The sequence below is a fragment of the Aspergillus pseudotamarii genome (assembly GCF_009193445.1).
Source record: "Aspergillus pseudotamarii strain CBS 117625 unplaced genomic scaffold BDV38scaffold_14, whole genome shotgun sequence".
NCBI lineage: Eukaryota > Fungi > Ascomycota > Eurotiomycetes > Eurotiales > Aspergillaceae > Aspergillus > Aspergillus pseudotamarii.
The window spans coordinates 563520-587064 of NW_022475028.1; the positions used below are offsets into that span (position 1 = coordinate 563520).

General features: G+C 48.9%; 6 protein-coding genes across 6 annotated transcripts; 2 read left to right on the forward strand and 4 right to left on the reverse strand.

The window, feature by feature from the left end:
* Positions 1-492: 492 nt before the first annotated feature.
* BDV38DRAFT_269678 (uncharacterized protein) lies at positions 493-2479 on the forward strand (the record flags this gene model as incomplete). Its single annotated transcript, XM_032057010.1, has 2 exons — positions 493-705; positions 767-2479. The coding sequence occupies 2 exons, from the start codon at positions 493-495 to the stop codon at positions 2477-2479; spliced, it is 1926 nt and encodes a 641-aa protein (XP_031915973.1).
* Positions 2480-3000: 521 nt separating this feature from the next.
* Positions 3001-3630, reverse strand: BDV38DRAFT_269679 (uncharacterized protein; the record flags this gene model as incomplete). The annotated part of the gene is made up of 2 exons (XM_032057011.1): positions 3001-3253; positions 3302-3630. The coding sequence occupies 2 exons, from the start codon at positions 3628-3630 to the stop codon at positions 3001-3003; spliced, it is 582 nt and encodes a 193-aa protein (XP_031915974.1).
* A 1204-nt stretch (positions 3631-4834) lies between these two features.
* BDV38DRAFT_241501 (uncharacterized protein) lies at positions 4835-8075 on the reverse strand. The gene is made up of 4 exons (XM_032054025.1): positions 7972-8075; positions 7678-7919; positions 7324-7618; positions 4835-7252 (listed from the first exon to the last, which is right to left on the reverse strand). The coding sequence occupies exons 3-4, from the start codon at positions 7432-7434 to the stop codon at positions 5249-5251; spliced, it is 2115 nt and encodes a 704-aa protein (XP_031915975.1). The 5' UTR covers positions 7435-7618; positions 7678-7919; positions 7972-8075; the 3' UTR covers positions 4835-5248.
* On the reverse strand, positions 8074-11418 carry BDV38DRAFT_241503 (PalH/RIM21 family protein). The gene is made up of 2 exons (XM_032054026.1): positions 10840-11418; positions 8074-10722 (listed from the first exon to the last, which is right to left on the reverse strand). Exons 1-2 carry the CDS (start codon positions 10951-10953, stop codon positions 8509-8511), a joined length of 2328 nt encoding a protein of 775 aa, XP_031915976.1. The 5' UTR covers positions 10954-11418; the 3' UTR covers positions 8074-8508.
* Positions 11414-13361, reverse strand: BDV38DRAFT_241504 (DUF614 domain protein). The gene is made up of 2 exons (XM_032054027.1): positions 12156-13361; positions 11414-12102 (listed from the first exon to the last, which is right to left on the reverse strand). Exons 1-2 carry the CDS (start codon positions 12967-12969, stop codon positions 11867-11869), a joined length of 1050 nt encoding a protein of 349 aa, XP_031915977.1. The 5' UTR covers positions 12970-13361; the 3' UTR covers positions 11414-11866.
* Positions 13362-18806: 5445 nt separating this feature from the next.
* On the forward strand, positions 18807-23011 carry BDV38DRAFT_269683 (inositol polyphosphate kinase KCS1; the record flags this gene model as incomplete). The annotated part of the gene is made up of 3 exons (XM_032057012.1): positions 18807-19161; positions 19735-20968; positions 21052-23011. The coding sequence occupies 3 exons, from the start codon at positions 18807-18809 to the stop codon at positions 23009-23011; spliced, it is 3549 nt and encodes a 1182-aa protein (XP_031915978.1).
* Between the last annotated feature and the right edge of the window lie 534 nt (positions 23012-23545).

Below are 23545 nucleotides of genomic sequence, written 5' to 3' on the forward strand. Positions count from 1 at the left end.
AGATCAAATCGTTTCCTGACCCCTGATTTCTTCCCATAGATGTTCTTGTTCCTTGACAGAGGATCGACTGGTCTCACCATCTCTCGCCACGACACGCACAAGGCTTCAATGTTTTAGTAATGCAGCGAAGCGAGGCTTCTTTAAATCTGGGCACGGTACAACCCGCCGATCCATGACTCCAAAAGCCCCTCAGCCTCGTCGGCAAGGAGAGATGCGGGGAATAGAAGGGATCATCTGATGCAACTAGGGCAGGTCGCAGCCTTGTGTCCATCAGGAGGCTCCCCCTTCACTACCCTCAATGATATGCCAATGATATCCCTACAGTGAAGGACTTGGAGACCACACACAATCTTCGAGATGACTACAGCGGACGGTGATAACGTCGCTCCTGCTGATACGGCCAGACCTTTTCTGCACGATGCCAGTCCCGAACGACATGATTCGCCCCCGCGGTCAGCCTCTGCCATAGACGAAGATGACAAGAATCAAAACATGGTGAGAACGACTGCTTCGGTCAATGACTGGCTGACTGAGCCCCAACGGCTGGATCGCTCGGTCGGGATGCGAGTCCTCCGAGGATCGATTGGACTGTTTGGCGTGCTTGCGTCAATCCCTTTCCTGGTTCTCGCCGGAGTCGCCTTTGATCGAGTCGGCCGGGAGGTGGACCAAAAGGATTGGGACCGCATCCAGAGCGGCATGTCGGCGGTAAGTATTTTGTTTGATGAAGTGGACTCCTATTTCAGCATGGGCTCATAAACAGCCATAGGCCGTGACAGCATTTCCGATCATCTTTGCGGCGGTCATGGGTCGGCTGCTGAAGGCCATTGCCACCTGGCAACTCGAGAAGGGCGCACGACTGGGAATTCTCGAGCAGTTGCTGGGTAGCTCGACCGTCGCCGGCGCCTTCACCACTCAGCTTTTCTTGCGGTCGTTCAATCTCCTTGGATTGGGCCTCTTGCTGCTATGGGCGTTGTCGCCTCTGGGAGGACAGTCGTCGCTGCATATTCTTCATACCACACGGCAGGCGAACATCACGGCGGCGAATATCACCTATCTTGATTCAACAATTCAGCCAGCGGCCAATATCGGGGGCGATGTGGAGACCACCACATCCCAGCAGGACGCGCTCTATCTTTCACTACTGCTGTCTCCTGCATCTGTCAAACAATCGCCCATGGACTTGTGGGGGAACGTCAAGATCCCCCTTATGTCTCGGCTGAACACCACCGCCAACGAGACAGGATGGCGGCACATCTTGGATTCCTCTGTCATCTCGTATGCATCGCTAATGGGAGTTCCGATGGAAGGTATCACAGCGCGTGGGAACACGTCGTTCCATCTCGAGACGTCCTATTACGACCTCGATTGCTTCGACATCAGTATGCAGCAACGGGCCATCCCATTCACTGAGGATAGCTCGCTGAACTTTACCTCCCTCGGTCTACCAGGGGTGCATGTCGCCGCCACGCCAAAAGGGACCTTCCTCGGCGGCAATGGCAGTCTGTCTTGTCCCATGGGCTGTTCGCTATCATTCAAACTCGGCCTCGACCGGTACATCTCCACTGGCATCTCCGCCAACCTCATGGCCTTTCCAAATATCACCGGCAACGAGCAGACTTACTTCCCGGACCCGCCCATCTTCATGTTCCAATCTCGCTGGTGGGGGGGGCCTGGTATCACTTCATTCACCACCGCCTACTGTCACCTCTACCAGATCTACGTCGAAACCGCGGTGACGTGTGTCAGCGATGGTGCCTCCACGCCGCAGTGCGCGGTCACAGCAATGCGCGACAGTCTCCGGCCTCACCCGGCCAAGGACGTGACCTTCTTCCTTTCGGCACTCATTATGCAGAACTTCGCCGACAGACTGGTGGCCGGGTCATCCCGCGGCCACGCCGCAACCAGCTCCCTGACGGAGCGGTACATGAACAACACCGCGAACCCCATGCTCGCAGACGTCCGGGGTGACCTGCCGCTGTTCCAGCTGCCGCCGAGGACCTTCTCGGAGCGCTTGTCGCAGGTCATCAACACCTACTACCTAGCCGGCCTGCAGCCCTTTGGGACGACGGGCAACCTCTCTGCAGGAGCCGAGATCGGTCCCCGCTATGCGCCCCTCTCGGCGACGGGCCTGCGCTCCGTCTGGAATCCCACGCGCTACCAAATCAACGCCGGCTGGATGTTCATGTTCCTCCTGGCGACGATTACCATGCTCGTCGCCGCGATCGCGTGCGGCATCCTCATCGACCGCACCATCGTCCCGGACATACTGGGCGCCGTGTCCAGTATGACACGAGACTCGACCCGTGAGCCCTTCCCCCACGGGGGCAGCACTCTCGACGGCCTCGATCGCGCGCGATTACTGAAGGAGGTGTCCGTTCGTCTCGGGGAAGTCCGGGACGACAGCTCCTCGACCAGGTATCTCACCTTTACTGGATCGGAGTTTTCGACCCGTGCGCAGCGCGAGCGTTTGTATGAGTAAAGCCATTACACATGCTATTGAACATGCCAGTAATGGTGACTACAGGGCGATGGTACGACATTCAGAGTACACATTGTTCTGGGATCCTGACTCTAGTTACATTCTAGCTACGTATCCATGTGAGGTTAATATGTACGATATCACTTATGAGACGTCTACATTCCTAGGCACCCTGCCAGACTATGGGCCATCCATGACTCCTGCCTCTTATTCGGGATTATCACCAGTAGGCCTTATTTTCATTGTCATTAGTAATGTAACCGCCATGCCAACTTTCCATGCTGGTGTGTCAAGCGTTGCGCTTTCAGTTCCACACGATAACTCTCCAAGATTACAAGCCTGATTATTTTGGGAGCGGGCACGGTGACCATAATTGGAGAAGACGTGAATATACCTACTCGAGCTTGAAGCCGTCTACAGACACCACAGACAATTTTTTGCCTACAAAAGATAGACATGACACCAGTATTGATTGTAAGAAGCACGTATAGCAGGACCAGATACATTGCCACTAAGACAAATCATTTTCCATCATCCACTTCCGCGTCCCGGGGATGAGCACCTGCACGAGTGGCGCTGCGATCATTAGACCTGGCCAGACTGCCATAGTCTTCAATGCACGCGCGCTCCGACAAGGTAAGGCCCATGTTAACATCGATCAAAGCACCTGATTGTATGCGGACTAGCTCCCCAACCAAATCATCTAGAGAAATTCCTGTTGTAGAGACAGTGTCGATACAGTCAAGCCCGGAGTAGTTGTAGATAACCCCGAATCTGCAGCCTATCAGTACGGGAAGGCTGAATATCACAATTTGCACTTACGCCCATTGAACACAGTCGCAGAACTCCCGGGGTCGCTCCATGAATGATGGCGGAAGCCACAAATCCTCCAATAGGTCATCAATTGGGGGTTTTCCGTTCTTGATGCGAAAGCCGATGGAACTGACAACCTCTGGAAGAGGGTCCCGTGAATACCGAAGTACATCCTTCGACAGATGGGCGTTGATGCACTTGCCAGATTGACTGAACGTGATGACCCAGTGAGACTGGCAGTATTCCCTTGAAATGAGCTTAGCCTCGATCAAGCCCACGCCCATTATACTTTCGACCGTCGTATCTTGGCCAACGGTATCCGGACGCATAGAAGACATTGTGAGAGTCAAGACACCGTCGTTTTCGGAAACGCTCATTATCCCCGTCTGATCCTCCGGTATACTGGACTGAAGTAGTAGCAGATTACTGCAACCAGAACAAGTATATACCAGCCGAAATGCAGGAAGGCCTGACAGTCCTCGTCATCTTCTTCGAGATGGCACTTGGTCGGGTAGTTTGCAGGAATGGGATGGTTCAAGGGCGTGCAGACACGGCTTTCGTTACCTCCTCCCTCTTGAACTTCCCATCATATCCTTCGATCTTCCATGCGAATGTGTTGAGAGGAAGCGTAGCGATGAGGAAGGTGGTCGCAGTTGGGAGTTTCATGGTGTGTGTTGGACTAGCTCTAGAGAGGTAGTCGTAAAGTCAAGACTTCAAAGGAAAGTTAAGATGCCTGATTCTAGGCACGGAGGGAAAGGGAGAATGTCCAGGCTTAAATATGAATAAGAGGCGGGAGGTATGAGATGAGATGAGTGCTGAAAAGGAAACCTTTTCCGGTAAAGATTCCAATTCCTTATCTATCCAGTAGATCTAGGAATTCCTCCTACATCCCACCATGCATTCCACTCCCCCGTTTCCATACCGGACTATACTCTCTATCCATGTTTGTGTTAAGTTCACTAGTGGTGAAAATCTTATACTTCATGTGACATCACCTCAAGCCATTTAGTAAGAGAGATCATTCACTGAGAGGACTCTGAGCTTGTGAATCATGTGTTAATATTGACAGTTCATTGCATGAGCCTAGATTTTAAAGGGGAAGATTGGCGTTTGGCATGGAAGAAGATCTCAATAAGGTTGTGAGTCTTAGGGTTCAGATCGCCATAGACTGCATATATAACGCGAAGAGAAGTAAGGGATGGCAGCTAATGTGATTTCCCGTACATCTCACATTCTTCTACCTGCTCTTAATATAGACAGAGAGGAATCATTGCCAGTAGAAAAGTTATAGTTTTATAGAAGCATATGACAGTGAATTAGCATCGAACTTAATATCGAGGAATTTGGATTTTCAGTTTAACCTCTTATACGGAAATAAGTTCCAGCTTCTGGAATAAGACAGCCCAGACTACAAGCCTCCTAGGGATCAATACAGTTCATGACGTTTATTTTCTGATGTCCATATTAAAGCAGTAAATTAGTAACCCACCACCGGGAATTACAGATATAAGTACAGCTAATTATAGCCTTAGGAGCTGTTATTTTCAGTATTAATTTCACATATCCTTATATATAATTGTAATAGTGGAGTTATGTCCTTCAAATGTACAGTAGATGTACGAAACAGGGATATCTTTTATAAAAGGTGAAGAAGTCGAAACCGAGAACCTAGACAGACAGTAGCAGGAAACCCGGATGAGAAACAGCCGTGTACCAAACACCGACTATGCTCCGCGGACCAAAATATGTAGAGCTATATAGCCTTATTTTATGCACAAGATTAACCTGCAGAATAGGCTGTTAGCCCCTGTGCAATAAGAACCCGTATGAAAGTACTCACCCCATCTCATATAAGAAACCAGGGACGAACGAAACCAACCAACCAACGCCCCTCCCATCCTTGAACCCCAAAAGCATATATGTGCAGTTCGAAAGTCGTCCGTGACGATACAGTGTTCATAATTCTTGCGTATCCAAACCCCATATCTCGTAGCGTTTCACAACATCCCAGCCCACTCGTCGTACCCGACGTCTCCATACACGACCATTCGTGAGCGTTGTTGGTAGACAAGGGTTGAATTCCGATAGTTCTATGGGGTTCTCGCGCGACATGCCCTTCTTAGGTGGTGCTCCTGGGTTCAGCTCATGCTCTCGCCTTCGTTTGCCTAGCAGTGAAGGAGCCTGGCTTGTCCTCGGTGCTGGCCCTGTGGGCGGGGTTTGACAAACCGGGGCTGGAGTCAAGATACTAGAGGCGCCTGTTCCGTCGTCCTTATGCGACAATCCATTTTGGCAAGGCTCTCGGAACCCATTGACCTCCTCGCTCACTAAATCGGCCGGGGATTGTGATTGCGATTCGACGGTACGCTCAGGGGGAGGGACAGCGGGAATTGTATAGTAGTCCAGCAGCTCGAATGCCTTCCAGCCGAAACCGAAAAATCTCAACTGGCTGAATACCTGCGGATCCGCTAGCGATTCAGAGAACTTGTCGATAAGGATGTCGTCGTCGGCTTCCACGATATCTGCAAGAGATAACGCGGATGTAAATACATCTTCCGCCGTACATGACGATAAGCGTCCCAAGCTCGATTTCGGTGGCCGTGGAGTCTGCGGCGACGACGTAGCACCGGTTGGGACTAAAAGGCGCACAGCAACCAGGTTACGGAGGAATGGGAGTAATAGCCCTAGTGTCTCCATGCTGGAAAATTCTGTTGCAAAAGCGAGCTGCTCAAGTTGCGGGCTAGAGTGAACTATGCGTGCAATCGTATTTGATGAGAGCGGCCAGTAGGAAGGGAGCAAGAGATGCCGTAGAGTTGCGGCGTGGTTTACGATTATATTATTGAGGTATGCATCACGGATGCTGGCCTGCAATCCGGGAGAACAGGAGGGTGTGGTGTCGGGGGTATAGGCTGGAGCACTGCCTGGATTGTGCGTATTATGGTCCACCATAGGTGGAGTTGGGGCCGGGTATTCCAAGTGCCTGGGGGATCTCATATCGTTTGGATTGGGCGTGGCATTGACAAAATACAATCTTTCTAATCCAGTGAAATTCCCTAGGAAGTCTGCATGCCTCCTAGTGAAACGATCTTGTCTAATGCCCTTGATGCGGATGACATGAGGCGGAGAAATCGGCCAGGTACTGTCAACAAACGTATTCATGAAGTTGTAGTCGTCTGATTTGGCGTCGGTAAGGATGGTGACATCTTCGACTATGGTCTGATCGAACGCAAGATTGAACTCTTCGGTATGAAGAGCGTACAGATTCTGAAGCCCTAACTTCTTGACTCGAAGAGGTTGCTTTGCAGATATGCATTTGCGGAAGTAGTCATGAACCATGACGCTGGGTTCTTGCTCTTCTCTCATTCGAGGTGACCAATGTAGATTGAGTTCTTGCAGCTTCTTACACTTCCAAAGTAGAGTTGAAATGTCGTCTGGGTAACAGAGAGGATCAATATCGGTGATTTTCAAGCGCCGTAGATGAGGCATTGCGGGTATGACGATCGTTGGTCGAGGGTGACGGCTCGAGGGGAACCGTATAGTCAGCGAAGTCAGCTTAGGTTGTTGCGCCAGCCCGAGGTAGACGGTTTCCAGCATCTTGGTATCGAGCTCCCAGCTAAAGCTTTCTAACTCGTTCATCTTGTCGATGGCCGCCCGGACCACAATATTCAGCATCATGGAGGAATCTGTCACCCGACCGATGCGCGCATGCTCTTCCAGCTCCGACTCCCGCCAGTTTCCCCGAAGTGTCAGCGACCGAACCAGTGATGCGTATGGACGGGTGATAATGGCGTTAAGGCCCATTGAGAAGGGGCTTGCGCTTCCCATCCCTTCAGGCTGATCCCCACGGTATCGAATCCTATCGTAGGATGTCAGGATAATGCTCTTGTAGAGCTGCGGGAGCGTCATGTAGTTGAGGACTCGACATGTTCGACATAGACGAGCAAGATCGCCAGGATCTTCTAACTGTAGGGATAAGAAGTATAAGTTAGCTTGGTCTCTTGCGCATCCCACAGAAAAATTCAAGTTCGACATACGTAGGAGATAATGAACGCGATCAGATTCAACGGTAGAACCATCAGCGACGCTCCGCGCGGTCGATCTGTTGTAACGCTGGCGTCAAACATATTCCGATTGACAGCCGCCATGGTGCGACGCCCAGAGGCGATGTCGTCGCTGCATCGACTAGCGAGTGATTCGAATTAGGAGGGGGAGTGCACTGCGTTGTACAGCGTAAGGCATCGATCGATGACGGCAGTCGGCGGAGAGCGGAGAAATGTGAGTGGAGAGCCTTATTTTTCTCTTGGGACCACGCGAAGGTTTCCTTTGAAGCTAAGCCGCGCCGATCAGCTCAAAGAACTTTCTTGAGGCCACAAAGAGACCCTGGTCACCTCCGCAAAATATAAAATGTTTCCCCTATTACTCCATACTCTTTCTTGATCAAATGATCTTTCGGTCAACTGGAGGAATTTCACGGATTCGATCCGTCTTTCTCAAGGCGCTTCCGACGTCTATCTCTTTTTATCTTTGGTGATGCAAGAGGGGGTTTTAGGCAGAGTCTCCACGTAAGCCAGTAGTGACTACTAGTGGCCCATATCAATAATACGAGAATCTCTGTAGCTTAAGCGCGATACTAGTACAGGGATTAAGCAAATCAAGAAGTCAATCTGGAATTTAAAACTTACTAGGGAGAGATAAAAGTACTAACGTACTAAACCCCTCGTCAAGCTAGGCTTAATATCGCAAGTATCTCTCTATCCGACTCTACGGAAGGAAAGCTGCGCCAGCCCAATCAAACGAATTCATATTAAGATGTACAGCATACATAATGGTAGTAAATATATCTCGACACGTAAATCCCATGGGTATCTTTTGTGCACCAAACCCCCTTTTCGCCACTGCATTGGAACCTTGCTCAAACCTTCGGAACGCAGTGTGTTAACCATAGACCTTTCCCAATACCGCATAAAAACTTATGCCTGTGCCCTGTACAAAGTTCCGAAGAAGTAAAAAAAGAGAGAAAAGAAAAAGATCGAGAAATGCAAGACCCCCATTAGATACATCCAGCGATACTCCCGCTAAATCAAGAATATGTCAAAAATTAATGTAAAGAGAAAGAAAATCGACGATATGGATCATAATGAATCGTCTAACTCGGACCGAACGAATGAGATACGCGGTCCGCCAAGGAAATGTAGGCTAGAACATGAGCCTCGAATTCCTCACCGAGGTCTAGAATTTTCCGTGGTGGCATGACTGTCATTCGGTGAATTGGTCGGCTGAGGATGTTGTGGTGATAGCAACCGCTCAGGTGTAGATTGATTTAGCTCTTGAGTTTGGCCATGCCGTTCAGCAACAGAGGGTCTTTCGGGATCGATATTTGTATCAAGATAAGCATGGTCGGTCGACTGTGGACAAGGATGAGATTCACCAGGTCCCACAAGCGCTGCCGCTTCAGGGTCATAACGTAATTCATAATTGCCATAGCCAAATTCTCCTTCGTTGGGCGTTGCCCAAGGCGCAGCTGTGCGGCTCTGTGGTTGTATCACCCTTACCGGCAAATCAGTGCGATTTGGTCGGGGCCGCTGGCCTAGGGATGGTTCAAGAAGACTAGACTCCGTGAACCACTCGGGCGACCATGTGTGCTGGCCTCGACGCCTGGCGGGGATGACCGTAACCGGCAACGGTGTTTCAGAACCTTGCCGTCCAGAGCCGGGCCTCGTTCTGCGATTGAGCGCAAATAGACGATTGATGACGGGTCGCGACAACTCCTGCTCGCTAGTCTCACCATGGTCCAACTCACCTCCATCTCCAATAGGGTCCCCCTGCTCCTCTACCGCTTGTGCTGAAGCAACTTCCTTAGGTAGAGACGCACGCCTGCGCCTGAAGGGGTTGAGTATAGTTCGCCATCGGTCGTCCACGTTGATAATCTGGGGCGACTCTTCCCGGGCCTGCTCCGCCGATATGCGCTCATGGGCCGAATTTGATCGATGCTCCTCGATGGCGGTTTCCAATTCCTTGCCAGCAACATCGCCATAGTCGTCAGCTTCGTTTTCTTCCTCCATATGCGGCATAGCGACCGGTGGTGTAGGGCTAGAGACAGGATGATAATGTACATTGTACACAGTACTGGCAGCGCTCGTGGTGTCCGCCCGGCTGACAGGTGTGACAGCAGCGGGCGGTGGAGTAGGCCGGGCTGCACCCCGTTGACGGGGGTCATTAGACATGGCAGGGTCTTGTACATCAGCACGAGTCTGCCGGTTACGGCCCCCAGGGTGGCCAACTCGAGTGCGCAATGGACGTTGAGTCAACCCCATCATACCTCCCCATCCCGAGGATGTGCCTGTACCTCCTCCTCTGTCGTTCCTATTGTTTTGGCGAGGCCAATCGACCTCTTCAGAAGGAGTCACTTCAAGCATTTCATCACCATCGAAAATTTCCCTGCCGAGGATACCATCCTTTCTTTCATCTCGTTCTAATGCTTCAATGCGTTCTACCCATTCCCAAACAACCACACTGGCCGCCGCCGATCCAACCCACCTAATGTATGTACCCCAGCCAGCGACCTCAGGCTTTGCGATATCCAGAACGAAAAATACAACTGGTATTAGAACCGCACATAACGATAAGAGGGCCACCAGGCAAATATTTCTCATCTTCGGGTGAAAGAACGCGAAGCGATGTTTGGATAGCGAGTAAAAGATGACCCATGCGGCATATAGCAAATTAAGCGCAAGCTCGAAAAGATAACTGAGTGCGGGTATTGCATCTTCATATAATCGAGGCCTTGTAGTGTTGCTCTGGACTAGGAATTTATCCAAGATACTGAATATCGTGTCCAACACAATCAAGGCGAAACCGGCCCATTTAATCATGACCTTCTCTTTATGTCGAGGGAAGAGTCGAATCAGTGTTTGAACCTGCGCGAGCCAGAGAAAAGTGCTCGATATGACTCTGATAACGCGAATTTCCATACCGTCGATGACCTCTGAGGTAAGCGCATCGGCATCAGAGTAGCCGTGTATATACTGGTCCTCGGCCACCTTGAATGAATCGGCAGTCGCAATTGTCAACGATATAGCAACGAGCAGCGCAGCCACCTTCTGCAGCCATGGCCGACCACCAACTCCCACCACCGAGGAATTACCGCTATATGAGCCACTAATCATGCCATGGCGCCCTAGAAAGTTGGCCCCACCACCAGGACCACCAACATAAAACGTGCGTGGCGTTATAAGAAGAATAATGACGAGAAGGTAGCTAACTACTGTTGCACAGCCGATAGCATATAATTGGGGAGTCACCGAAGCGTAAAAGGGGTCACGGGTATCGAGCATTGGAGATGGACCTCTCGATGCGGTCGCCGTACTCGTGCAGACTGGCTCAAAAACGGCATTTTCTGATAGAGCTATCGAATAAGAGAGATTCAGATAAATGTAACCTAGAAATGTTCACAGATGGTCATATTAGCCAGATTTCATGAGACCCGATAGCGCAGGCAACCAAATTCTTGCTCGGGAGTGACATCGCGCAGTCACGTCTTCATTTTGCAGCATACCTTCACTGGGGAGCACGAATGGAGTACATCCGGGTTGGTAAGTCTTCGTAGAAGATGTTGTCGGTTGTGCCCATATCTGGCGAGGGGCTAGACGAACGTCATCCCCCATGGTCGGACGATCAACCTGAGCAGATAGACCACGCGGCTGTAGTCACTCATATATGCCACAGAATCATCCGAGTTACTCTCACCGTTCCCAGTAGAGGAAGCATTCAAAATAGTTCTCAAACCTCCATTGGTCCAGCGTGTTCAACCAAGAAGTTGGTGACTATATGCCGAAAATCGGGTCGGAGAGTGACAGAAAAGGCGCGACGGCAAGGAGCACAAGAGTCAAGTACACGAATAGAATCAAAGCTGTATATGCAGATAAATCGAACGAGGCGATATAAATTGTTAAGCAGTAACCGGTTATAATAGATACGAACGAAGGTCCGGGGTCAGAGAGAGTGGTACATTTTCTATACGAGTTAACTCCGTAACGTTGAACGCCATAAGGATCCGCCACTATGGTCCAGATTTCGGCCATTGGCGTCACCGCCTAACAAAGATGTCGATGATCAGCCGATCACGTTCTGCCCGCATTCTGGAGCAAGAACTTTGTTCTTTGATTCTTTCCTAAGGACTTGAATCTAAATTGCATTGTCCATCCTCTATATACAAGCTGTCTGAGGGTTGTATACACAAAAACACCAGACTCTCGAATTTTAAGAGCCCAACACCACACCGAAGCAAACTGACCGCTGCATGCAAGGGAATCATCCAAAAGCAACGCCAAGAGCCCCCTGGACACAAAACAGATGTGAATCATTATCATTAAATGCAGATCCTTTCCGAACTCTTGTTTAAGTCAAAAATAAAACTCCAATAAGTAGAACGCTGTATTGGGTATTTAGCAAAAAGGGTGAATGAACACAAATGCAAATAGGTAATGCGTCTCGACGGAGGCCGCCATCCGTACCCGCCTTAGAGCGTTAACCTCTCGTCCACGCCTCACGAAAATTGCAACATCAAGGTTATTTCACTTATCGCGACAAAGGACCGTATGCCATCTGCGGAGGCGTCAAGTATGGTGACACGAGGGTTGCTCCTGTAGCCCTGGCTGCATTCGCACGCTCTTCCTCACGTTTCTTTATCTCTTTTTCGTCCTGTATAAGGGTACAGCATGTACAACAGGTCGCTCTAACACAATCTGATGCAATGTCTCCTCGAATACCATATGCTTTGCGGGTTCGTCTATGTTGAAATGTCGCCATGAGCCCTATAGGAACCATTAGCATTCAGTAGCCGAGACCGTGGGATAGTAGTGCTCACATTGACAACCACACAAGAGAGCCATCGCTGTACATGACCCATTACATGTCTCATGGCCTAACATGTTTGTGGGGTCTTCTTTCCTTGACATCTGCGAAAGACGATACTGCGTCTTCCCATATAGAACACAAGGGCACACGATCCCAAGGCAACAGGTCCAAATGTTTGAACAATCGCACATGTCATGACTCCATGTTCCACCTACTACATGTTGATTAGGGTGCGATACCTGGCCTGGCCGATGATATGCCGCAACATCATCTGCCAATGGCGTGTAAGGTGCCCCTGAGGCCGTCGGTGGCCCAGGGAAATAGGGTACTTGTGGAGACTGTAGAGGATTTATGTCCGGCGCGATGGTCGTTGTATGTATCCGGGCTACTTGCGCTGGGGTTTCTGGATAGGTCTTGGCCGGAAGTGGTCCTGGAGAATTTGGAGGCGGCACCACATACGAGTAGTCCGGCACAACTGCATCGTGTTGCTGGACCGGCTGAGGCACCACGTCGGCAAAAGGGGCAGAGATGGCAGGATGCTCTTCATAATTCGGACCACCTGGGTTACCAGGAGCCACCGCTTCTTGCCGCACATATTGTGCCTTCTCATTGAATGGTGGTAGGCGTTGTGGTTGTCCTTGCTCTGCTTCAGCCTGAGCCGGTATAGTATCAGGATTGGACACTGCTAATAATTGCGACGGCGGTGGCTCTTGCTGCTGTTGGCCATTCCGTAATCCAGAAGCATGCATTTCCAGTGGGGTCTCAATGAAGGAATATCGCTGATTGCCCCCCACAGAGGTATCCAAACGTAACTGTCTGTGCATCTTGACAATGTGTTTCCGGTTACGGAAGCTGTTGTGAAGTCCGAGAGCCTTAGTATACAATATCGGGTCGATTCGTGCAAGTCAAGTTTGTTAAGAGGCCTTCCAAAAAGTTCCTGTGGCGACCGAGGTTTGTGTAGCTGGTCACGGTCCGTTCGCGCTTAAGCAGTCTTCTGAAAAGATCTACATCTACATATGGATCAAACGTGTGTGGGCCGTTGATCCTTATCGAATAGGACGACATCAAAGGTAAAGAGGCTGGGTTAACAGAAGATAAGAAAAATATCAGAAGAAGAGATGGTAATGAAGGAGGCAGGCAGTAATTAAGTATAACGATTAGGTCTTGCTTGTGGTGGAGAGAAAAGCGCCAGCCATGATGGTGCTGCGGGGAGGCGAGTCCTAGTATCCGAATCGCAAGATGCTCAATTGGAGAGGGGCAGTCGTTGCGCCCGACCCCTGTTCGGGTGTGCTTTCGTGCTGCATGCTCTTACGCCAGTAGGGATTATTGTTGGTCTGGCGGTAGTTCGGAACCTGCCGTTGGACTGTCGCTGCTTCTCGTCACATCGCCGGCCCCGGCGCATCACGCCTCATGTTCCAATAATATTGGAGGAAAAGCATAACCATCAGGTACGCGCAATGTGACTATTCCGCAGTCTACAGGCGCCTACAAGATTTTTTTTCCCAAAAAAATATGAAGGAAATGAAACAGAAAATGTTAGGTAAATAAACAGGGAAAACAAAAGAGAAAGAAACATATAATAACACGAGCCTTCAAGGTAGATGTGTTCTTTAACTTCATTTAGAGGAATCTCTAACAGAAATTCCATAGCTGTTAAGCTGAGACTCTATTAAATAACGAAAACCATGTTATTTACCAAAGTTCTTTATTACATGAAGAAATACTAAAGTAGACGCCAGAGAAGCTCAGATATTATATCAACTTCCACGTGAAAGCTCCTCACTGCGTACCATAATAGCAAGTTTCTTTAATTAACCAAAACCATATAATCAGACATAAATTGAAAGCTAACTTGGATTATGCTCAGTATTATGCCTTGTCATATTGATAGTTGCTAAATGAAATATTGTGCGGGGATTGATTCAAATGGCTTCAATAGCTGCGCCTAATACTTTGATCCACGGTATTTCCCAAGAGACCATAAGACTGTCTGTCCCCTGGCCTCTGAAAGTATCAGTCTCTGATTTCTATATGCATTCATACTTCTAAACGAACTCAGTAGGCTTCGTTTAATTATACATGCCGACTATATATAGGTCTTTTTGTTATTCATATCCGCTTTATAACCAAGATGTTGTCTACCGCTCCGATCATCCAGTAATCAACTCAAACACCAAAATAATTTTCAATGCCAGTTTACCTTAGAACAATTGACGGGGCTACCGAGCCGTAAATAACAAAGTAATAGAGCATGTGTGACAACCGTTTCTATGGTAGCATGGGTCGGTATATTGATCGCCTCCTGGCAGCCCTTATATCCTAGTCAGTTTTGAAAGCTGCCCCAAGTTAAGTATACACGTAGCAATGTTCTACCTATCCTTACTCCATGGACTGTACAAACTATGATGTGTGGATATAGCCTGTTACTTTCCCTTTCGCCGTCATATTAAATGCCTCACAACTTGTCCATTGCTTGGACTGCATTATTTGTTTGGTTGAACAGCCTAGTTTATTCAGTGTATAATGCATGAAAGACATCATCACGTCAAGGTCAACTCGTAGCCCTGCAACGGTATAGCAACAGCTGACTTGGCCACGCATTCTACCGACGACATTTGTTGTTTGTTGAAGTGAGCTTTGGATGAACTTTCTCCTCCCGTTAGCAAATCCATGGGATGCAACGCGAGGGTTGAAGTCGCGCTTGACACCAACGCCAAACATAGGGCTCAAGTAGATCGAAATCTAAATTATATATTCTGTCTGTGTTAATGTAGACTATGAGCTAACTACTGCACTCACATTTGCGATGAAGCCCGGGTTGATGGGCATTTGAAGCTCAATATGGTGGCTGTTTTCCAAACTTCGGTCGAGGTGAAGAACCGCTCTAAGAAGTGGCTTCTTCGTATGTATACTTGGAATAAAGTAGAGCTCATTGTCTAAATCAAGCACATAGATCAGTCGATCATGGATAACAGCTGCCGAATCAACCTAAACTCTGTCAACTAATGAGTCGAAGTAGTAACAAGAACTAGGATCATTTTGATACCACATGACCAAGCTGAGACATATCTCCTTTACTGAGTATGGTAGGGTGATTATTTGAGGTGCTATACATACAAGATAGACAGACGAGGAGTTCGTCGATGATGGAGGTTCACTATACCATGCCATGGCACATAACAGAGAATAACTAAATGCGCCAACTTTTTGAAGCATAGTATAATCACCTTGAGAGCTCGATATGGCTAGTAAAGTTAGCCAATATGAGACCTGAGTTGGCCTCAACAGAAATTTCTTATTCAAGGTATGCAATGTGACGGTTCATTACTGTCAGCTGGCGCCCGCGGAATCAGTGAGGGACTTATCGCGTAGAACGTCCCAGTTGTCCAGCCCTGATAATGGACTGAAGTTGTAACTATGTATCCCTTTGTCCACTCGTTATTGAACGAGTACCCCTATTATAAAATCCTGATCATTGTACCAGGATTCACTTGGTCTAATGCTACCCAGTTGTTGAAATATGGCATTTTGGAAGCATTTTGTTTTCTTGCTTGCAAGCTCACCCATAAGCAGTGAAAGGTATGGCCACACAGTGTATTTTAAAGAGTAAGACTACTGTTTGATCCATTTAAGAGTATTTGTTCGGAACAGAAAACGATTTTATGTTTGCTGTTTTCGACAGAACCAGTTCAATGATGGGCTAGGACATTAGACACCTGGGCAATAATGCCCTTGGGTCCAATTTTAATGTAGTTAGCTGATACAAAGGGAGAGAATCAATCAGGTTGCAGGTGTCTGATGCCATTGCTCGATATGGCCAGGTTCTAGGTAGCCGATGGGCTAATGTATGATATTAATCGATAGATCCATTCGTGCATATATCTATCTCACTCCAATAAAGAGATTCTAGGTATCGTTCCCTTCTTTTCCGGTCAACAAGGTACGGTGTCAGATGGTCAATGCTTCAAGAGCCATGGTTAGAGTCTATAGGCCTCAATGTTCTTTATACACCTTCTGTTTAAGGTTCTGGACACATCACTTAGAGATTACTCCCGCTATTTTTGATTTGCTGGTTCATTGATAGCCTAGCATTCCGGTCGCTGGATTATTCACTGGCAAAGCTGGAAATAGGGAACTACTTCCAAAAGCGTTGATACCCCGAAGAATGACTCGCATTCGGGCAGCAAGTGAATGATTCAGATAGGATCACGTGGAAGGGCTTCGCTCACCTGGCGGGATTCCTTTTACTTTTGGATTTGGTAATGAAAAGCTCAATGACTGGAGAACCAAGACTTTGAGTTTTACTCTCGGAAAACGGTCCGTTAAAGACCAAGAAAGCCGTGACACCGAGGAAGCCGTCTAGGCGTCGGGTTCTGACAAATATGGTAGGGTTCCCCTTTCTTGGACCTCACGGATGATCATCTATGGGAGTCAGCCAGCCCTGTCCTACCGAGGCGCAGGTAAACGGCATCACATTGGTCAATTTCTACATGTGGTGCTACTCGCTGGAAGCCTTGAAGGTAGCCCCTAGGTATAAGAACTTGGCATCGCGTTACGTTGGGAACTCAACCAAGTATTCTGTCTCAAAGGGAAAGCGGGAGGAATGGGGGAAACTCCAGCTGCAAGGAGGAAGGGATTGACTAGGATGGTATGTCTATTTCCATGGTATATAGATAAGACGGTGAACCCAAGAGTCTCAAAGAAATGTTGATGCCTTATCATCCGTCTGCCGGAAGGTACCATGGCCAAGCAAGTCGATCACGTTGTTCAATGATTGGCAGGTTGGGGCTGATCCGATCATGTGGATGTGGAGATGAAGTGGAATGGAAGGAATGGAGATGGAATATAACCCCATTATCACCGTTACGTTATGGCTAGTAATTGGAGTATGTAGATCCTAAGGGGCGGTTCGTTGAATGATGATGATAATACTAATTTCATGAGTCCTGTGGGTGGCCGAAAGTTTGAGTACCGAGACTTAATTGCTACCTATACCGACCATCGCACGCAAGGTGTCCAATGGAAGCCCCGTGGAACTTTTGAGGGTCTTAATTATTTGCCCAGGAGCAAAATTCAACCGAACCCACCCCCCTTAATAGATAGCAGTCAAGTTATACGAGTCATCTTTAGAATTATTGTTGATTTGACGGGGTCTGCATTCCGAGATCTCCGATTCTCTGGAACAACGTTTGGTTCGTCGTCAAGATTTGATTTTCTCTTATATCATATGCAAAGGGATATACCCATATCATGTATGCAAATAAGATGTTTCACTCCAAATCCCGGGAGGAAATTGGACACATGATAATGACTGTTGAACATTTTGGTATCTGAACTGTGATACTCTACCGTAGCCGTTGAAACTATTAGCAAAAGAGCATCTGAGGTGGATAAGTAGACTAGCCTCGTACTATCGGGCCTGGATGATGGCGCGTACTAGTAGTATTAAGTACAGTAATACCCCAGAGAAGTGGCGTATCCACAGAAGTTTCCAATAGCTTGGGTATCCTTACTGCCTCGGACTGGATGGGAATCAAGATTACCCGGAACAGTATGGAACAGATGACCACCCCTTCTGTTTTGGGGGAATGTCCCCATTCTTATTACTACAGCCATCGCCAGTGATTGGCCCATGTTCATTTCCTCAGTCCCAGGTGGGAACAAGAGAAGGTCCCTTTCGGTGACTTCATGATTCCTTTTTCTTTCACTGTGTGTGTACCTCCAGTTTCATCTTCTTCTGCCATCTTTTCGATATGCCCCCCTTTCCATAGTTTTAGTTTCCTATATTTTACCAATTTTCACTTACTGTCCAGTCCTTTGTCTTCGCATTTGTATGCAGTCAAAAGCGATAGGGTCCAGTCCAAAACTAAATCCCGTGGTCATTGTTTCTGCATTCCCCCCTGTTGTTATCTTGCCATCGCTGTAAACTCTCTTTTTCTAGTATCTTTTAAGAACGCTACTATTCCCTTTTCTTCAATAAACTTGGTTTTTTTTTTTCCAACTCTTTTTTTTAGTTTGTTCTTTTCCTTTTTATTTTGGGACCCACTAAGGCGGTGACGAAGATCCGCGTCATTTCTCGACCAACTGCTTTTCCTCTTTAGTGACTTTACCCTTGCAACTTAACTCTCTTTACCACTAAGAACTCTTCCCCGGTAACTGTTCTTTCTAGTGCTTTCACCTCACATACCGGCGCCGGACCTTGCTACTTCTACTTGACCTCCTAGAACGAACTTGTACTTCGTAGTGCTACTCGTTTTACCTTCCCACCCCTCCTCTCCACCTCCCCAATCCTGATTAATTTATACTCAATTCCATACATACCTCCCAAGCATACCTACTACTAAACCTCCCCGATCCGATAACACTTGCATTGTTCCCCCCCCCATTACCGATGCCTATCATCTCCGGTGGCTGCGCTTAATTTCCAGCCTGTAAGGTGTCCTTCTCCCGGAACGTGGCTAATGCTGCTTGATTTGCTTTGTCTTTTCCATAGGGACTCTATTATCTAACTCGTTGACGCCAGATCCTCTTCCCCCCTCTCTACCTGACCTTTTCGTCGTTGCGCCTGAGGTGAAAAATAACGCACCAACCATAGACTGCCCTCTCTGGCCTCAATCTTCGATCCTCCTGTCGTCGTGCACGCCCGACCAATGTCCTCCCCATGTCAAGTCCTCCGTCTGCATCAGAAAATACCTGGTCTGGACCCCTGGTGACACCTGTTGCGTCTGCCCAAAATGATTGCTCTGACGGGCCCGAACGCCGTCATCACAAGCAGCCGCGCCACCACGCCCGGGATCAGCTCCTCCACCATGGCATCCAAGAAGCTCCTTCTCCCTCCCGTGCTGAATCCCCCACCGCTCATCAATGGGCTAAACCGTCGGCCGGATTCGCTCTAAAAAGGGCTACCACCGTCCCCCACGAGAAGCTCTCCCGTCCTGACCTATTTCACAGCCCCCAGTTGTCGGAGAGAGATAGTATCTTTGCTACCCACTACCTCCCTTCTGATAACGAACTCAGTAATTCGCCGCAGCTTCCGCCCGAAGGAGACACAGACAATGAACTGTCCACGAGCTTGAATCTTGCCGGCGAAAATGCATCCGCTTCTCCTTCTCCAATTCCCTCTTCCAAGGTCCTCCCCCGTCACACTATCGCCAACCTCTCCCACATGGAAGTTGACGTCCACAGAAACCCTTCCTTCCCTCCGTCATTATTGTCCTCTGCTATATCATCTCGTCGTTCCCCACTGTTTTCGGTCGGTCCTGATGTAGACCTGGATAGGCAGTACGAGACGGCTCAACGCAGCCCGCAGATCTCGGGCTGGGAGAATTCGCAACCTCTGCGCAAGACGACCTCGAATGGTACCGGTGTTGAGTCCCCAGAGGAGTCGCTTGCCAACCGTAGTTTAATCTCTTCCTCCCTCAATGATGCGTCTCTTCCACAACCACACTCGGCGGTCCATGTAGACCACCTGCCTGCAGAGACTCAGCACGAGACAACGTCATTTCCAAAGCTTGAACAGCCTTCACCGCACGCTGCGCCTGAACTTGGAATTGGCCGCAGCTTGAGCCGTGGCCGTCGCGGCAGAGTAGATCACTCGATCGAGGCAAACCTGACTAACGCGGAGCCGACGTCTCATGTGCGCAGCCGTAAGTCAAGCCATTATCTGGGTCTGTTCAAGGAAAATACTACCTCACCGGATCGCAAAAGAAGGGAAGACCGTGGAAGACGACACAATGACCCTCTAGAACCATTGGAAAAGCATCAGCCTGCTGTCCACTCTGAACCTCGTCGCCTTGCGGAATTCTCCGACTCGCAACCAGAATTGCTGGTGGCCACGGAGGATTCCAATCTTCGGAGCTCGAAAAGTTTATCTCATCTGTCAATGGCTAATGCTCCGGTGATCACCCCGATTCTGGAGAGCGAGACAACGGAGCGCACGGTGAGCGATGATGTTAGGAAGCCTTATAAAACCTTGCCTCGCAGCTTACTTGAAGAGATCCGCAATTTCCATTTAACTCCGGGTGGTGCTCGCGGTACATCGTTTTCTAAAAGCATCCCGACGCAGTTTGCAGAAGGCGGCAGGGACTATTTCTCGAAGGAGGTCCCTGGTCTCTCACCTTCCTCTGATACAGATCGAGAACGGCGTCGTGGCTCTGCACAATATGAAGATGAAGACGATGAACAAATCTCCTCGGCTGTGTATTATCCCCATGAACGCGTCACTGTTTCTGAAGAGGTTGATCAAATCCAGTCTTATCCGGATGGTCAACGTGGTACGAAACCATTCGACCCATCACCCACGAAGAGTAGTCACGTTCTAGTGCCCAAGAGACATGGCGTCTCTGATGAGCAAGAAAACAATCATGTGGATATATCTCTTCGATCTAAGAATGATAGTAGAATTCTGCACGGTGATTTGCAAGACAGACAAGCTCCACAATTAGAAGAGTTGATTGAAAACCCCCCGAGCGCCACGACCGACCGCAGCAGTGAGTATTCAACGTGTGGATCGGAGTATGGCTCGGCGGATGAAAGTGGCACGTCTACTCGCGACGAAGAGTCGAGTTTGACCGATGAAGCTGAAATGACACCAACTGCTACACCAACTCAACGTCAACGCCTTCCGCGCCGTGGACGCAAGCACAGTACAGAGGCTCCTTTGGGCGCGGTAGAATTGAAACCTTACCGGCACCAGGTCGGTGGCCATACTACCGTCTTCCGTTTCTCGAGACGCGCTGTGTGTAAACAGCTCAACAACCGGGAGAATGAATTCTATGAGCGAATTGAACGCAGACACCCGGAGATGCTCATGTTCCTGCCAAGGTAAATTGATACGGTTTTTATCTTGTTTTGACCTTATTATTGTTAATCCCTGTGTGGAACCGTGCTGATTAGTGCTCCTTTAGGTACATCGGTGTGTTGAATGTAACCTTCTCTAAAAACCCCAAGCGTTCCAAGTTAACCTCCGAGGGAAATTCTGAGGTTTTAAATGGGGAACCTGCAACGGGTGAGACGAATGGTCCCCAACAGGCCAATTCACTAACTGCCAACGGTTCTCGTCCGTCTGAAACCGTGGATCAGCCACGAATTTTTAGTCAGAAACAAGTCACTGGAATCATTCCTAAGGTGATCCTTGAAAACAACCGGCACATCATTCCGGCTGACTTATTTTCTCGCCCACAACGGCCAAGGACTGCGGATGGTACAACGATGAACCGAGACAGATGTCCTCATGGTGTTGCAGCGATGACTGGTGAACAAAGGTTGAGAAATGGATATTTGGACGACACAGTCACTTCTCCGAAAAAGCCCAAGATTAGTTGGGGCGCCACGACGGTCAATCGCAAGCTACAGGAGCAGGTTCTCCGAGAGGTCTTCAGTCCTCCGGCTATTCACCATCACCGGCGTCATGCTCGAGGCCACATCACATTACCAAGAATGTCCTCGGATAGTGTCACACGCAGGAGGGCTAACTTGTCCGAGGACCATACCGCTAGTAGCCGTCGCAATGCATCCGTCCCCAATGAACCACCACGGTCTGCTGCTATAGACATTACGAAGCAAACAGGTGAAGGCCCTGGCTTATCATCGTCAGCGTCTACCGCTTTAGACTCGAATCATAACCGCCTCCAACAAATTCGAACAGAAGAGTCCGAGCCACGCTCCATCTCAGTCTCACGGTCTCGCCGGGTAAGGCGCCGCCATTCAGGAAGTGGCTTGCAAAGACGACGGAGTATGAGCCCGGGGAAAAAAGAAGGCGACCTTATGTTCTTCGAAGACGACGGGTATGGTGGTGATGGAGAGGACGAGATATTCTCCATGGAAGCGGATGCTCAGTTGGTGCCATCAGCTACTCAGAGCGTGAACCCGCCCAACTTTGAAGCCTCGAAAACCGATATAGCCGATGCAGTAGAAACCGAGGATGGTTCTGTTGCCGATATGCCACCGAAGGATTCCACCCTTGTTCAGCCAAAAGATGACAACCGCTTCCTCCTTCCTTCTAATCCCAAAGAGGCACAGACGCGGAAGGATGAACGTGTGCAGTTTTTCTTGCTGTTAGAAGATCTCACTGCTGGCATGAACAAACCTTGCGTCCTTGATCTCAAAATGGGAACACGCCAGTATGGAATTGAAGCTAATGAGAAGAAAAAGAAATCTCAAAGACGGAAATGCCAATCAACAACCTCTCAGCAGTTAGGCGTCCGGCTCTGCGGTATGCAATCTTGGAATGTGAAAAAGCAGGAATATACATTCGAAGACAAGTACTTTGGCCGGGACCTAAAGTCAGGGCGCGAATTTCAGGACGCCCTCACCCGGTTCCTCTACGATGGTGTCAGCTATACCAGCGTGGCGAAGAAGATCCCTGTCATCCTTGAAAAACTGTCCAAATTGGAGAATATGATCCGAAAGCTGAAACGGTATCGGCTCTACGCTAGTAGTCTTTTGATCCTTTATGACGGCGAGCAGTCTTCCCATGAGAAGGTTCCGCAGGATGAAAAGAGCGTTGACAGCAAGCGAATTCCTTTGCAACGCCGTGCCTCTGATGAGGGACATAATAACATGGACGTTCAGCTGAAGATCGTCGACTTTGCAAACTGTGTCACTGGCGAAGATGAGCTTTCTCCGGATGCACCTTGCCCCCCACACCATCCTGATGATATCGACCGCGGTTATCTGCGCGGCCTACGGACCCTCAGAATGTACTTCCAGCGTATCTTAAAGGAGCTCACCCAGGATGAATATATTGAACGAGGAGAGGGCGAAGCCATTGCTCTAAGATCCCAAGTGTCTGGCCAAGAGGACTTGTCCGATCGCTATTGGGATGAAGGGGTGATGGAAAGCGATCCGGGTGAAGTCAGCTATTAGGGTTGATCTCACATTCTACTGTTTTTATCCCCCCTCCCTCTCCCCCCCCCCTTTTTTTTTTGCTATTGTCACGTATCCCCTGCTTGATCCCTGGTTTATTTTTTTATCTTCGTTTTTGTCTCCACCTTTTTATTCTATTTCACCTTACCAAGTTCGGAGTTAGCGGCTTTGCATTCCCTTCCAAGTCAGTCGATCAAAGAATCATTTGAGAACAGCGGGATACGGCGTCAAAATTGCATGGCAATGGACCAGGCGTTATCGTTCCACTTGTTTCTATTCCTTTCTTCCCTGCGCACGTCCAATGATGTCGACGACACTTAACGACCCACCCGGGTGATGCGGTGGAGGAGTTTTTCGACAACCGATAATACGATACTGATGATTGATCATGGCACAATGCTCACCTCAGAGCCCTTGTCTATACATGCCTGGAGCATCATAGAAGGTCTTTCGTGCGAGAGCGATTCCATTCTGACGGCGTGCATGAAATTGCCCTTTATCTATTTTCCTTTTCTTTTTATATTCCCTTGTCTA